Source organism: Chiroxiphia lanceolata, chromosome 1 (genome assembly GCF_009829145.1).
Source record: "Chiroxiphia lanceolata isolate bChiLan1 chromosome 1, bChiLan1.pri, whole genome shotgun sequence".
In the NCBI taxonomy this organism is placed as follows: Eukaryota; Metazoa; Chordata; class Aves; order Passeriformes; family Pipridae; genus Chiroxiphia; species Chiroxiphia lanceolata.
Genome location: NC_045637.1, coordinates 154,710,607 through 154,726,119, shown reverse-complemented (window position 1 = coordinate 154,726,119; position 15,513 = coordinate 154,710,607). Strand labels below are relative to the sequence as shown.

The 15,513-nt window shown below is 47.9% G+C and overlaps 2 protein-coding genes across 2 annotated transcripts in view; one reads left to right on the top strand and one right to left on the bottom strand.

The window, feature by feature from the left end:
• ALS2CL (ALS2 C-terminal like) overlaps positions 1–5,254 on the top strand; it is a 62,873-nt gene extending 57,619 nt beyond the window's left edge. Inside the window, 3 exon segments of the mRNA XM_032696502.1 lie at positions 43–192; positions 2,094–2,190; positions 3,626–5,254. Coding sequence (XP_032552393.1) covers positions 43–192; positions 2,094–2,190; positions 3,626–3,697 — 319 coding nt within the window. The 3' untranslated portion in view covers positions 3,698–5,254.
• Positions 5,255–5,328: 74 nt separating this feature from the next.
• On the bottom strand, positions 5,329–13,406 carry JMJD4 (jumonji domain containing 4; the record flags this gene model as incomplete). Its single annotated transcript, XM_032691367.1, is given in 10 exon segments — positions 5,329–6,402; positions 6,405–6,651; positions 7,928–8,074; positions 8,909–8,979; positions 8,982–9,175; positions 9,796–9,921; positions 10,964–11,129; positions 13,193–13,219; positions 13,222–13,279; positions 13,281–13,406. Coding segments are annotated over 10 exon segments (1,224 nt in total), but the record flags the coding sequence as incomplete, so codon positions are not given.
• Positions 13,407–15,513: the final 2,107 nt, after the last annotated feature.

The window sequence follows — 15,513 nt, the reverse complement described above, 5'->3', positions numbered from 1 at the left end:
GAGTTGGGAGCACCTTTGCCAGGGTTCTTTTCCCGCCCGCAGCACCACGGTGGATCCCAGGGAAAAGCTGCTGATCCTGCAGAAAACCTACGAGGAGCTGGAGGGCACCGTGGGCAGGGTGCTGGGCAAGGACTACAAACTGCCCATGGATGACCTGCTGCCCCTCCTCATGTACGTCGTGTCCAGAGCCAAGTACGTGGCAGCTTCTCCTTTCCCGCTCCTGCTGCTAAAAACTGGGATTGGGGGATTTAATTGGTGCTTTTTCCTGGCTTTTGGGTTTCCGTGGGTTGGGATCTGCCAGCTCTGCTGGGATGGGGTTGCCCGGGATATAAAGTGACTTCCTGAGTGTCCAGCTCTTATCCCAGAGGATAATTCCAGGAAATGGGGTCTCACAGGCCAAAGAATTCAAATTAAAAACTGGGATTTGGGGTTTTAAGGGGCTTTTTTCCTGAGCTTTTGGGTTTCTGTGGGTTGGGATCTGCCAGCTCTGCTGGGATGGGGTTGCCCGGGATATAAAGTGACTTCCTGAGTGTCCAGCTCTTATCCCAGAGGATAATTCCAGGAAACGGGGTCCTACAGGCCAAAGAATTTAAAGTAAAAACTGGGATTTGGGCATTTAATGTGGTTTTTCCTGAGCTTTTGGGTTTCTGTAACCCCAACCCAGCTCTGCTGGGATGGGTTGCCCGGGATATAAAGTGACTTCCTGAGTGTCCAGCTCTTATCCCAGAGCATAATTCTGGGAAATGGGGTCTCACAGGCCAAAGAATTGAAATTAAAAACTGGGATTTGGGGTTTTATTTGTGCTTTTTCCTGAGCGTTTGGGTTTCTGTGTAACCCCAACCCAGCTGGGGTTGCCCGGGATATAAAGGGATTAAGGAATTCCTGAGTGTCCATCACTTCTCCTAGGGATAATTCGGGGTTGTCCTGGAAATGGGGTCTCACAGACCAAAGAATTTAAAGCAAAAACTTGGATTTTGGGATTTAATGTGGTTTTTCCTGAGCTTTTGGGTTGCTGTGTAACCCTAAGCCAGCTCTGCTGGGATGGGGTTGCCCAAGATATAAAGTGATTATGGAATGCCTGAGTGTCCAGCTCTTATCCCAGAGGATAATTCGGGGTTGTCCTGGGAAATGGGGTCTCACAAGCCAAAGAATTGAAGTTAAAAACTGGGATTTGGGGATTTAATTTGCTTTTTCCTGAGCTTTTGGGTTTCTGTGGGTTGGGATCTGCCAGCTTTTGATGCCTTCAAGGCATCATCTCCTCCTCCATCTCTTTCCATTCTCAGCAGGGCACTGGGATCCAGTTTGGAGTCTGGGAAGGTCTTGGCCGTGATATTTCTTAATTAGCCCATTAGATGAGAAGGTTATATTAATTATTAGAGCCTCAGATTTATTTTCCTGGCTGGAATGCCTGTGGATGTCACACATTCCTGCCAGAGGCTTCCAGTGGAACTGCAGGAATTCGCTTCCATCCAGCACGAGGAAACTGGATCTCCTGGCAAATTGGAGCCAGAAATCCTTGGCTGATTGTCAAGGATCCCTGGATGTGTTTGGCCTCCAAAAAAAAAAAAAAAAAAGGGTGGAATATTTAAACTTTTCATATGGAATCTTAGAATTGTTAAGGAAAAGACCTTTAAGATCTCCAGGTCAACTCATGTTCACCACTGACCACGTCCTTAAAGTGCCACATCCAAGTGTTTTTGAACAATTCCAGGGATGCTGATTCCACCACTGCCCTGGGCAACCTGTTCCAATGCCTGGCAACCTTTTCCATGGAGAAATTTTCCCTAATATCCAATCCCTGGAGCGCCTTGAGGGTGGTTTTTCCTCTTTTCCTGGCAGAATATCCCGTGGCCGTGCTGGATGAGGGAGGTTTTCTAAGGATCTTCCTGGACTGTAAATGAGATCAGGAGGGAATAAAAGAGGGGAAAAAGGAAGTTTTCTTCTGATGGAGCATCAATAAATTGGGGCTGCCCCATCCCTGGAAGTGTCCAAGGCCAGGTTGGAGCAGGCTGGGAGAGTGGGAGGTGTCCCTGGATGATCCTTAAGGTCCCTTCCAACCCGTTTGTCCTAACTGGGACCTTTTCCTTCCCTAGAATCCAGCACCTGGGAGCTGAAATCCATCTCATCAGAGACTTGATGGATCCCACCAACCAAGGAGGAATGTTTGACTTCCTGCTGACAGCACTGGAGGTGAGGGAATTTTTTTCCACTTGCAGCAAAGCTGGGCTGGGATGGAATTTTAGGGGCTGGTTTTGTGCCTGGAACAGGAGTTGATTTCCCAGAGAATCTGGAGAATATCCTTTTCCTTCACTCACAGCAGATTTAATCCTGAACTTGGGAGCAGCACAGTTTCTTTGGCTGCAAGAGCCCTTATTTTGGCCCCAAAGTTCCCAGATTTTGGCCCCAAAGCTACCAAATTTTGCCCCCCATGTTGCCAGATTTTGGCCCCAAGTTGTCAAATTTTGGCCCTGAAGTTCTCCAATTTTGGCCCAAACGTTCCCAACTTTTGGCCCCAAAGTTCCCAAAATTTGCCCCACAGTTGTCAAATTTTGGGCCAGAACTTCTCATTTTGACCCCAACATTCCCAACTTTTGGCCCCAGAGTTCTCCAGTTTTGACTCAATGCTGCCAAATTTTGGCCCCAACTGCCAAATTTTAGCCTGAAAGTTGTCAGATTTTGGCCCCGAAGTTCTCAAGTTTTGGCCCCAAAATTGCCAACTTTTGTCCCCAACATTTGCAAATTTTGGCCCCACAGTTCCCAACATTAGCCCCAAGGTTCTCAAATTTTGGCCCCAAAGTTCCCAGATTTTGGCCCCAAAGCTCCCAAAATTTGCCCCACAGTTGTCAAATTTTGGGCCAGAAGTTCTCCAGTTTTGACCCCAGCATTCCCAACTTTTGGCCCCAGAGTTCTCCAATTTTGACTCAACACTGCCAAATTTTGGCCTGAAAGTTGTCAGATTTTGGCCCCAAGGTTCTAAGTTTTGGCCCCAAAATTGCCAACTTTTGGCCCCAACATTTGCAAATTTTGGCCCCAAACTTGTCAAATTTTGTCTCCAAGTTCTCCAATTTTGGCCTCAAGCTGCCAAATTTTGGCCTCAAAGTTGTTAAATTTTGGCCCTGAAGTTCTCCCAGTTTGGCCCCAACATTCCCAACTTTTGGCCCTAAAGTTCCCAAAATTTGCCCCACAGTTGTCAAATTTTGGGCCAGAAGTTCTCAAATTTTGATCCCAGCTTTTGGCCCCAAAGCTGCCAAATTTTGGCCCCAAAGTACTCAAATTTTGGCCCAAAAGTTCCCAAATTTTAGCCCGAAAGTTCCTAGATTTTGGCCCTAAAGCTGCCAAATTTTGCCCTCATGTTGCCAATTTGGCCCCAAGCTGCCAACTTTTGGCCCAGAGCTGCCAAATTTTGGCCTCAGGTTCTCAAGTTTTGGCCCCAACATTCTCAAAATTTGCCCCAAGTTCTCAATTTTGGCCCCCAAGTTCTCAAATTTTGGCCCCGAATTTGTCAATTTTTTTGTCCCTAAATTCCCAACTTTCGTCCCCGGGTTGCTAAATTTTGTTCGAGTTCCCAAATTTTGTCCCTGAGTTCCCAAATTTCTCCTTACTCCCTTGTTCTGCTCCTTCCCAGTCGTGCTACGAGCACATCCAGAGGATGAGGCTCCACCAGAGGGAGAGTTGCCCCCTGACTCCCAGCTCCTGAGCCCCAGGATCCCAAGGGAACATCCTTCCCGCTGCACTTTCCTGCTGGACGAGGAATCCCTCGTGTCCCTGCTTCTGGCTGCCTCTCAAAGGGAAGAATTCCTGGATCAGCTGCGGGTTTTTGGAATAACCTGCTCCTAAAGCACACACGGGGATGCCGATGGATAAAACCCTTCGATATCCAACCTCAGCTGGTGGTTGGGAATCTCTTCCCGACTGGAAAAGGTTTCTTTGCCCTGTGGTTTCGTTTTCCTTGTCCTGCCAATCCCAGGGAGCTCCTGGTGAATGGACAGAAAGGAGAAGAGTTTATTTGAGAGAAAGCACAGGAATTCTGGTGGGACCATTTCTGGTTGGAGAGGTCACCCCACATTCCTAAAAAAATCCATTCCTGGAGGGGGCAGAGGGGGTTTTTTCCACTCCTCTTCCTCCCTGGGCCAAACTCAGGACCTCTCCATGGCATTTGAAAGCTGCTATTCCCCAATTCCCGTGGTTTAGGAGACTAAAAGGTGTGGATTTATTGAAGCCTCAGGGAATGAATGTCACACCCGCACCTTGGATCCGCTCCTGCTGCTCTGGAATTCTGCAGGGATTTCCTGTGGGCTTGGAAGAAAAGGAATGTTGGTCTGGGGGGAGAAATCCCAACTCCTGGGAAGAGAAAACATGCAACACTTGTTTTTCTGCTGCTTTTCCGAGGGGATTTGTGCTGACAGACCCCCCCAGACCCCAAAATCAGGCTGGGATTTAGCCTTCCTTTGGAAAATCAAAGGGGTATTTGGGATTTTTTTGTCCCTCCCAGTCCTGTGTGAGGTCCATTTGGAGAGGTTTTGACACAGATTTTAACCTGTTTTTTTTTTTTTAAATTATTTTTTACAGTTTGACTTTTAATTAATTAATTAATTGTCCAGGTAACTAATGAATTGTCCAGGCAAACACAAGCTCTTGGCTCCTGTTTCTCACATGGATTGATGCTTTAATAAATAATAACACTGATTACAAGAATTAATATATTGGGATGAGAGTCTCCTACTGGATGTTTTCCGGGAACTTTGTATTTAAATAAAGCTGGTTGGAAATTTGAAGGGAGATTCCAGGCTTCCCTGCTCCTTATTCCAATCTCTTTGCTGCCTTCAAGCGTTGGAGAATTTGCTTGGATTCGTTGATTTTTTTTTTTAGGAAGCACGTGGCTCCTTTTCCTGCCTTGCTCATTCCTGGGAATGAAGGGATTGGAAGTGCCAAATCTGGATCCATCAATCTCATTTTACGTGGTTTAACCACCAGTGTCACAACATGCAGGAAATGCAAGGCCCAAAAACGTGCTTTTCCGACCAAAACACGGGATTGGCAGCTCGGAATCTTTGTCCCTCACCTTTGGGAAAGGTTAAAAAGGAGGGAAAAACTCCAGCTGGAGTTTTGGAGAAGGGAAAGAGCCCCAAGGACCCAACTGCGAAATTGGAATTGTGGAGCTGCTTCAAACTGGTGCTTTTCCAACCTCCTGCCAGAAGGTTGGAGCACTGGGATGGTTTAATCCACAAAAAAAAAAATAAAAAATGCTGTTTTCTCCACGTTTTTTTCCATGCTCTGGGTGAGGAGTTTTTCATTCCAGGTACCACTTGCTACTTGAAAATGCAGATTTTTTTCTCCTAGAAAAGGACATGCAAAAAGTGCATGCGAGTACAAACCCTTGGAATTATCTAGAAAACAAGGGAATTCTCAGCCTACTCCGGGTTTCTGCTGTTGCACTTCCTAAAATACAGTTTGTAGCTGCTTTTCCTTGGGGGGGGAAGAAAAACTGAGGAAGTTCTTGAGCAAGAATTCAAGTGAGCCCTAAAGTAACTAAGGTAACAGTGTGCAGCCATTTGTGCTTCTCTGGAAGAGCAAGAGGGAGGTTTTCCCAGGATATTTGGGCATTCCAGTTGGGAATTGTGCTGTTGGAACCATGCAAAGGGGGTGGTGTGTGCCCACACACTGGAGCAGCTGAGAGGAGGCTCCTGGCTGACTTCCCTGATCAAAGAAATCCCTGCTGTGCCTTGGAATTGTGTGTGGGAATGTGGGAGTGCATTCCAATTCCTCCTTTTCAGCTTGAGGGAAAAGGGGTGGTGTGGGGGGGTCACATGCTTAATTAATAGTGCTCTAATTGCAATCAGGGCTCCAGTGTCTTAATTAGGATGTTAAATTTAATCCGAGCCGCTGGAGGGCTGATTCCACCTGAGAATTCCAGCTTTGGAGGACACAAGTAGAGCCAGCACTTCCAGGCTTCCAAGGAAGCAAACTAGCTTAAATTCCCTTAAAAAAAGTAGGAAAAGATAAGCTGAGCTGCACCTGGAAGTCTTCAAATCATGGAGCTGCGAGGAGACAGAGCAAGGCTTGAGTGCAGCTTTGCTCTTGGAAGCACAGGGAATTTGGTTATCCATAGGGAACTTCTGTCCCCCTTCCCTGACTGGGAGGAAAATCCTGCCAAGATTTGGGGGATTTTCCTTTATCTGGGATCGTTTTTTCCCCTCCTCCATCCAGTGACTCCCAGCTGAATGTCCTGCTGAACGTAGCGAAGCTCTTCGTACTTCAGCCGGCGACCGGGGAGGAGGAACCTTCTCCGAAGCCTTTGGGAAAGGTTGGTTTTTTCCCAAAGAACCGAGGGAATGGGAAGTCAGAGCAGGGCTGTATCTATGGCAGCTTTGAGGTGGTGCAGCAAAGCCTCAGGAGGGGGGAGAGGGAGGTCAGATCCAGCTTCTTGAAATCCTCGTTGGCGCTCAGGGACGTCAAGACCTTCACCGTCCTCTTGAGGTCGAACACGGCGTGGAGCATTCCCAAGGTGGAAATGGCAGCTTTGGAAGTGTTCTTGGCCAAAGCCTCGTCATCCAGGCCCTTTTCCAAGACGGAAATCCTGTTCTCTGCAATGACTTTGAGGAAGTTGTAGAACTCCTTGTAGTCGATGCCCGTGCAGGACTTCATGATCAACTGAAATGGGAGGGATCGACATGGAAATAACACTTGAGTTTCCAGGGAAAAACATCATCAAATCGTGTTATAATATATGGAATCATAAATCATTATGTTTTATAGAATTCCAAGATGTTTTGAGTTGGAAGGGACCTTAAGGATTATCCAGTCCCACTCCTACCACGGGCAGGGACACCTTCCATCATCCCAGGTTGCTCCAGCCTGGCCTTGGACACTTCCAGGGATCCAGGGGCAGCCACAGCTTTACAGTCAAAATTGCAAAATCAGATTTTATCAAGGTAATAATTGTATGGAATCGTAAATAATTATATTTAATCATTTTGGTGATCTGTGTTTGAAGCAGCACCGGCCCCAAAAGCAACGGCCTGATTTTAATAAGGACTGAATTGCTTTGTTTTCCAAGTGGTTCTGGAGGAAATCCATCCAGGAACAGCCTCCAGAAAGAAGCTTTGCATTTGTTTCATGGCAAAGATTTTGGGAGGGATGGAATTCTTTCCCACCCAGAGCCAGGAGAGCACCCAAGGTACGACCCTGCTCAGCAGAAATATGGGCTCTTAAAGCATCAATTTGCAGACACAGAAAATTCCCCTAAATTATCCTTGTTTTAAATTCACTGTTTCATAGAATTCCAGGATGTTTTGAGTTGAAAGGGACCTTAAGGATTCCAGTCCCACCCCTCCCATGGGCAGGGACACCTTCCACTTAGCCCAGGTTGTTCCAACCTGGCCTTGGACACTTCCAGGGATCCAGGGGCAGCCACAGCTCCTCTGGGAAATCCAGTCCAGTCCCTCCTCACTCTCCCAGCCACGAATTCTTTCCCAATATCCAATATTCTCCTTCATCTTAAAGCCATTCCCTGTGTCCTGTCCCTCCATCCCTTGTCCCCAGTCCCTCTCCAGCTCTCCTGGAGCCCCTTCAGGCCCTGGAAGGGGCTCCAAGCTCTCCCTGGCCATCTTCTCCACCTGAACCCCCCCAGCTCTCCCAGGAATAGTCTTGAAGGGAGAAGTTGAAGGAGAGCAGTTGAAACATTTGCTTTCCAAACAAAATCCCAACCTGGACCTACCAAATATCCTCTGGCACAAGCCATTCCCAAGCTTATTAAGGGAATTTTTGACTTCCTGCAAAATCAAGCTGCCACCAGTCCCTAATTCTTCAGAAAACATGTGAATTCCAGGTAGGAGGGGAAGGAATTCTGTGTCTCAGAGTGCTAATAAGTGGCACAATAAATCCCTGGAATATCTGATCCCTTTGGAGAGTCAGATCCATGTTGTACCTGGCACTGGAGGTGCCAATCATCCATAGGATCCTTCCACTGGTTGATCTCCCTCTGGACAGCTGCCAATTCATCCTGCAGGAAGCACCACATGATGGCCACGTTGCAGCCGTTCACCCAGTTGTGGTTGATGGAGATGGTGTCCTCCTGAGGGAAGAATTCAGAGAATCATGGAATCAGCTGGGTTGGAAGGGACCTCCAAGATCATCAAGTCCAACCCTTGATCCAACCCCGCCGTGGTTCCCAGCCCATGGCACTGAGGCCACATCCAGTCTCAGCTTAAAAACCTCCAGGGATGGAGAATCCACCCCTTCCCTGGGCAGCCCATTCCAATGGCTGAGCACCCTCTCTGGAAAACATTTCTTCCCAATATCCAACCTAAACCTCCCCTGGCACAGCTGAAGCCCGAGCCCTCTTGTCTTGCTGATGGTTGGGTGGGAAAAGAGACCAACCCCCCCCGGGCTCCCCCCTCCGGTCAGGGAGGTGCAGAGAGTGAGGAGGTCTCCCCTGAGCCTCCTCTTCTCCAGGCTGAACAGCCCCAGCTCCCTCAGCCTCTCCTCATGGCAATTGTGCTCCAGTCCCTTCCCCAGCCGTTGCTCTTCCCTGGACCTGCTCCAGCCCCTCCATGTCCTTCCTGAGCTGAGGGCCCAGAACTGGACACAGCACTCCAGGGGTGGCCTCCCCAGCGCTGAGTCCAGGGGCAGAATCACTTCCTTGGCCCTGTTGGCCACCCTGTTCCTGAGCCAGGCCAGGATCCATTGGCCCTCTTGTCCCCCTGGGCACACTCTGGCTCCTGTTCAGCTCCCTGTCCATCCCCACTCCCAGCTCCCTTCCTGCCTGGCTGCTCTCCAGCCCCTCTGGCCCAGCCTGGAGCTGCCGGGGGTTGTTGTGGCCCAAGGGCAGGACCCGGCCCTTGGCCTGGCTGAACCTCATCCCATTAATCTGCTGCCTGATGAGCAGGATGGTGCCAGGGGGTCTCACCAGGTTGTAAACCTGGTGGTGCCATCCACTGGGAATGAAGACAATCTCTCCTGCTTCCTGAACGATCTCCACGGGGGTTGGCTTTGGCTGTAGCGAGGGTACACCCTCCTGTCCTGCAGGCTGGGGGCAGTCACATCAAAGGGTAGATTCCCATGTCTGTCCTTCAGGAATTCCTCCTGTCCTGCTGGATACAGCAGCCACTTCTTCCTGCCACAGATGTTTGCTGACCAGCTGTAGGAGCGGAACACGTCAGCATGGAATGGTGTCCTGAGGGAAAAACAGAGGTTGGAGTGAAGGCAGAGCCAAAACACTTTAATTTAAATCCTAAAAACACCAAGAATCTGGGACACTGAGCCCTTTTCTTCCTGGAATTTTGGCTGGTTTATGTCATTTTATCTATCTGCAGTTTTATCTATATCTCCATAGTGTCAAGTGTTTCCTGTCAAATCCGGTGTTTGTCTCTCCAGTCCCTCCATTTGTGGGATATTCTGTGGGATATTCTGGGATGGGAACTGCAAATAACTGTCACTTTCTAACCCAGGCCGGGCTGGAATTTTCACCTGCGGAACATCTGAGTCATCGGTGCCTCCACGAGACTTCCGCTGACCCTGCAAATCACAAGTGGCTGATGATCCCAAGGGAATTCCTGCTCCAAATCCTTAAATAACCTGGGTTTGGGGTGCACAATTCAGGGCTTTTCCTGCAGCTGATGCAGGAGTTCAGCTCACAAACAAGAGACGAGCTGCCTGGGAGACGAGGCTGGATGGATCCAGGCAGAACACTGGACTCTGCAGCGTGGTGATATCCCGAAGGATAACGTGATAATTCCCTGGAATATTAATCTTCAAAATGGGTGTCTAAGGATGACAGAGAGGCCATTTCCTTACCATGAGCCCTTGGGTCCCATGTAGACAAATCTATAGTCATCCACAGCCACAGCATCCCAGTATTCGTTGAGCCAGTCGGAGGAGAAGTACACGGGAGTCGTGTAAACATCCTGCTCTGGGAAAGCCCTGGGAAAGGGTTGGAAAGGGGTCTCAGGAATATGTGGCATTGCTACATCTCCCTTAGGTCCAAAATCCAGATGCAAAGACTGATCATCCTGGATTAAGAATCATGGAATGGGCTGAGTTGGAAGGGAGCTTAAAGATCATCTTGTTCTACTCCCCTGCCATGGGCAGGGACACCTCCCACCAGCCCAGGTTGCTCCAACCTGGCCTTGGACACTTCCAGGGATAGGGCAGCCACAGCTTTTCTGGGAAATCCATTCCAGGACCTCCCCACCCTCACAGCCCAGAATTCCTTCCCATATCCCATCTAACCCTGCCCTCTGGCAGTGGGAAGCCATTCCCTACATCCTGTCACTCCATCCCTTGTCCCAAGTCCCTCTCCTGGAGCCCCTTGAGGCACTGGATCCCCAGCCATGGCTCCATGAGGGACCACGTTCATGGAGTCATGGAATTCTACAATGGTTTGGGTTGGAAAGGATCTTAAAGATCATCCAGTGCCACCCCCTGCCATGGGCAGGGACACCTTCCACCATCCCAGGTTGCTCCAACCTGGCCTTGGACACTTCCAGGGATCCAGGGCAGCCACAGCTTCTCTGGGAAATCCACTACAGTTCCTCCCCACCCTCCCAGACAGGAATTCCTTCCCAATATCCCACCTAAATTTATCCTCTTTCAGCTTTAAGCCATTCCCTGTGTCCTGTCCCTCCATCCCTTGTCCCCAGTCCCTCTCCAGCTCTCCTGGAGCCCCTTTAGGCCCTGCAAGGGCTCTCAGCTCTCCCTGGAGCCTTCTCTTCTCCAGGGGAACCCCCCCAGCTCCCCTAGCCAAGAATTCCTTCCCACTATCCCATCTATCCCTGCCCTCTGGCAGTGGGAAGCCATTCCCTCTTCTCCTGTCCCTCCAGGCCGTTGTCCGGAGTCCTCCTCCATTTCCTGTAGCTCCTCCAGCTCCTGCAAGGCCACAACCAGTTCCCCCAGGAACAATCCCAAGAGAATCCCAAACCCCTGAGCCTCAGGAGCTGGGCACTGAGGGCACTGCAGAGCTGCCCTGCTGAGGTGCCAGTCCTTGAGGTAGAGGCAGCCCCGGGAGGAGCGGTAGCCGTTCCGGATGTATTCCTGCCAGTATTCCACGTATTCCTTGAAGGGCAGCTGCTCCTTGGGGTTGGAATTGTATTCCTTCACGTCACAGTTGGCCACGGGCACCACGGCTTCGCCTGGAAAACACAACCCCCCTCAGGGCAGGGCAGAAGGACCATGTCACCCTCAGGGACCCGCACCTTCAAAGGTTCTGGGGACAACCCAAAGACCTGGAGGAACAACCCCTATCCCAGGATCAGCATTCCAGGCAAACGGGACCCAAATCGGGATTTATTTATTTAATGCCACCGGAATTTTCCAGTTATTTCTTGGATGTGACCCAACTTTTCCTGTTATTTGGCCACGGGCACCACGGCTTCGCCTGGAAAACACAACCACCCTCAGGGCACCCTCAGAGACCTGCACCTTCAAGGTTCCCAAAGACCTGGAGGAACAATCCCTATCCCAGGATCAGCATTCCAGGCAAACGGGACCCAAATCGGGATTTATTTATTAATGCCACCGGAATTTTCCAGTTATTTCTTGAACGTGACCCAATTTTTCCTGTCATTATTTCAAATGACCTGGATTTTCCTTTGAAACTCCACTAGAAGTGGGGTAGTGATGCTATTAAATATTTATGTATACATAGGTTTAGATCTATTTATATAGATATGTATGTGTAAAATATATTTTATACATATTATTGCATATGCATGCATATAAAATATATATTTATATATTATTGCATTGCATGTATATAAAATAATATTTATATATATTATTGCATATGCATGTATATAAAATATATTTATATTATTACATATGTATGTATATAAAAAAATATTTATATATTGTTATATGTCTGTATATAAAATATATTTTTATATATATTGTTATATATGTATGTCTATAAAATATATCTATGTATATTATATATTATGTATATATATATTTTTTATATATTACTATAATGTATGTCTACGAAGTATATATTTATAATATATTATCATATGTCTATAAAGTATATATTTATGTATATTATTATATTAGTATGCCATAAAATATATTTTATATTTATGATATATGTATGTATGTAAAAATATGTTTATATATTTATATATGTATGTGTATAAACATATTTACATATAATTATATATAATTTTTTATACATTATACTTAGACTATGCTATTATTTAATATCTTCATATATTATATGTAAGCGAAAAGTGAGAAAAACAATGGAGGAAAAATGGAGAAAAAACAATGGAGGAAAAATGGAGAAAAACAATGGAGGAAAAATGGAGAAAAAACAATGGAGGAAAAATGGAGAAAAAACAATGGAGGAAAAATGGAGGAAAAACAATGGAGGAAAATGGAGAAAACAATGGAGGAAAAATGGAGAAAAAACAATGGAGGAAAATGGGAAAAACAATGGAGGAAAAATGGAGGAAAACAATGGAGGAAAACATGGAGGAAAAATGGAGAAAATGGAGGAAAATGGAGGAAAATGGAGGAAAAATGGAGGAAAAATGGAGGAAAAATGGAGGAAAAATGGAGGAAAATGGAGGAAAATGGAGGAAAAAGGAGGAAAAATGGAGGAAAATGGAGGAAAAATTGGAAAAAAATGGAGGAAAAATGGAGGAAAAATATGAAAAAAATGGAGGAAAAATGGAATGGGAAAAATAAAAAGGAAAATGGAGGAAAAATGGAGAAAAATGGAAAAAATGGGGAAAAAATGGAAAAAAATGGGGAAAAACGGGAAAAAAAGTGGAAAAAAATGGAAAAAAAATGGAGAAAAAATGGGAAAAAACAATGGAGAAAAAAATGGAGAAAAATGGAGAAAAAAATCAAGGGAAAATTGGAGAAAAAATGAAGAAAAAATGAGAAAAAAATGGGGAAAATGGAGAAAAAATGGAGAAAAAAATGGAGAAAAATGGAGAAAAAATGGAAAAAAAGGAGAAAAAGAAAATGGAGAAAATGAGAAGAAACTGAGAAAAGGAGAAAAAATATGGAGGAAATCTGAAAAATGTGAAAGAACTGAAAAAGTAACAGAATAATAGAGAAAAGTGGAGAAAGTAAAGAAAAATGGAGAAATTAATTTTAATTAGGAAAAAAATAAAGAGGCTGGAGAATTGGTTTCGTTTCTGGTTCCACTCCTAAATCAGGTGAAGTCAAAGGTGTGTCAGGGAGGACTCACCAAACTTCTGCAGTAGATGCTCAAAGTGGGCTTCCCATCCCGGGTGACCCAGTTCCTCCTGCTGCCCCAATCCTCGTGAACTTGGCTGAGAAAATAAGGATGGTTGGGAATCAATAATCCCGGAAAAATCCGAGTAAGTGAAGGAATCGACCTTCTCAATGAAGTCAACGTGACCCCCGGGAAGGCCTGGAGCAGCCTGGATGAGGTGCTGGAGTCATGGAAAAAGGCAGTGGAACAGGCAAAGGTTGCCCTGTCCTTCAGGCTGGATGCAATTCCTGGCTTAGCCAAGAAAGGCTGGATGCAATTCCTGGCTTAGCCGAGCAGATTCCGTTCTCCCACAGCAGAAATAAACTGCTGATAACGGGATTGGAGTCTCTAAATCTGGGAAAACTCACGGCAAAGCAGAGGGAAAACAGGGATTGGCGCGGGAGCATCCCAGCACGTTGGGATATTGGGATCTTCCATAGTTTGTGGAGGTCAAATGGGGTGGGATGGCTGGCAAGAGCACCCTGTGGTGGTGAAGGTGCTGCTTGTCCCTTGTCACCTTCTTGCCAGGCTGGTTCCTTCCTGGAACAGCGAAACATTAAAATCAGTGGGATATTCCTGATAAATTCGTTAATTGAAGGGAGGAGGGAAGGAAACCCCCTAAATATTTGGAAAGTGATCGTAGTGGGATCATCCCTTTGTTGGAACATACAAGCTCTGGCACCCCTCCCCTTCCCCAGACCTTTTTCTCTGGATCTGGCAGTAATCATCCTAAAAATAAGGGGGATAATAGGATAAAGGAATAAAAAGAAGAGGGAAGGAAAACTGAGCCCAGAGGGAAAGGAGGGCAAATAAACCACATGGGATACAGGGCTGGGATTTGGGACACTGAGGGTGAAGGGGGGGATAAAGGGGTGCCATTCCCCCCTCACAGAGCTCCAAGGGGCCACTCCAAGGGATTAAGGGGCCATCATGAGGGAATTCTCCCCTCATGGAGGTCCAAGGGGACACTTCAAGGTTAAGGGGCCTCATCAGGGAATTCTCCCCTCATGGAGGTCCAAGGGGACACCTGGACACTACAGTGGGATCAAGGGACCTCCATAAGGGAATTCTCCCCTTCATGAGGGAATTCCCCCCCTCATGGAGCCCCAATGAACACTAAATGGATTAAGGAGCCTCCATGAGGGGATTTCCCTTCCCAGAGCTCCAAGGAATACTTCAGTGGGATTAAGGGACCTCCAGGAGGGATTTCCAAGGGAACACCTGGACACCACAGTGGGATTAAGGGGCCTCCATGAGGGAATTCCAAGGGAACACCAGGACACCATGGTGGGATTAAGGGACCTCCATGAGGGAATTTTCCCCTCCCAGATCTCCAAGGATTAAAGGACCTCCATGAAGAAACTTCTCCCTCCCAGAGCTCCAAGGGAACACGACAGTGGGATTAAGGGTTCTCTATAAAAGGATTGCAAGGGAACACCAGGACACCACAGCGGGATTAAGGGCCTCCATGAGGGAATTCTAAAGGAACACCCGAACACCACAGGGGGATTAAGGGGCCTCCACGAGGGAATTCCCCCCTCATGGAGCCCCAAATGAACACTAAAGGATTAAGGGTCCTCCATGAGGGATTTCCCCTCCCAGAGCTCCAAGGGAATACTTCAGTGGGATTAAGGGACCTCCAGGAGGGAATTTCAAGGGAACACCTGGACACCACAGTGGGATTAAGGGCTGCCATGAGGAATTCCAAGGGAACACCAGGACTCCACGGTGGGATTAAGGGACCTCCATGAGGGAATTCCCCCCTCCCAGAGCTCCAAGGGCACACTCCAAGGGATTAAAGGACCTCCATGAAGAATTACTCCCTCCCAGAGCTCCAATGGAACACGACAGTGGGATTAAGGGTTCTCTATAAGAGGATTGCAAGGGAACCCAGGACACCACAGCGGGATTAAATATTCTCCATGAAGGGATTCCGAGGGAACACCCGAACACCATAGTGGGATTAAGTATCTCCATGAGGGGATTCCCCCCTCACGCAGTTCCAAGGGAACGCCCCAAGGGATTAAGGGACCTCCATGACGGGATTCCCCCTCCCCGACCTCCCACTGTGGGGGGGCACCCGGACACCACAGCGCGTCGCACACCCCATCCTCACATCGCGCTGCCGCTCCACCCGCCCTCCCGCTGCCCGCCGAGGCTCGGAGCCCACAGAGGGAGCGATACTCACCCGCACCCCCCGTGGGACATCCCTCCGGGGCGAGCGGCGGCGACAGCGGGGACGGCGACGGGGCGATGGCGGGCGCGGCCGGAACCTCTGCGCGGGGCGGGCGGGG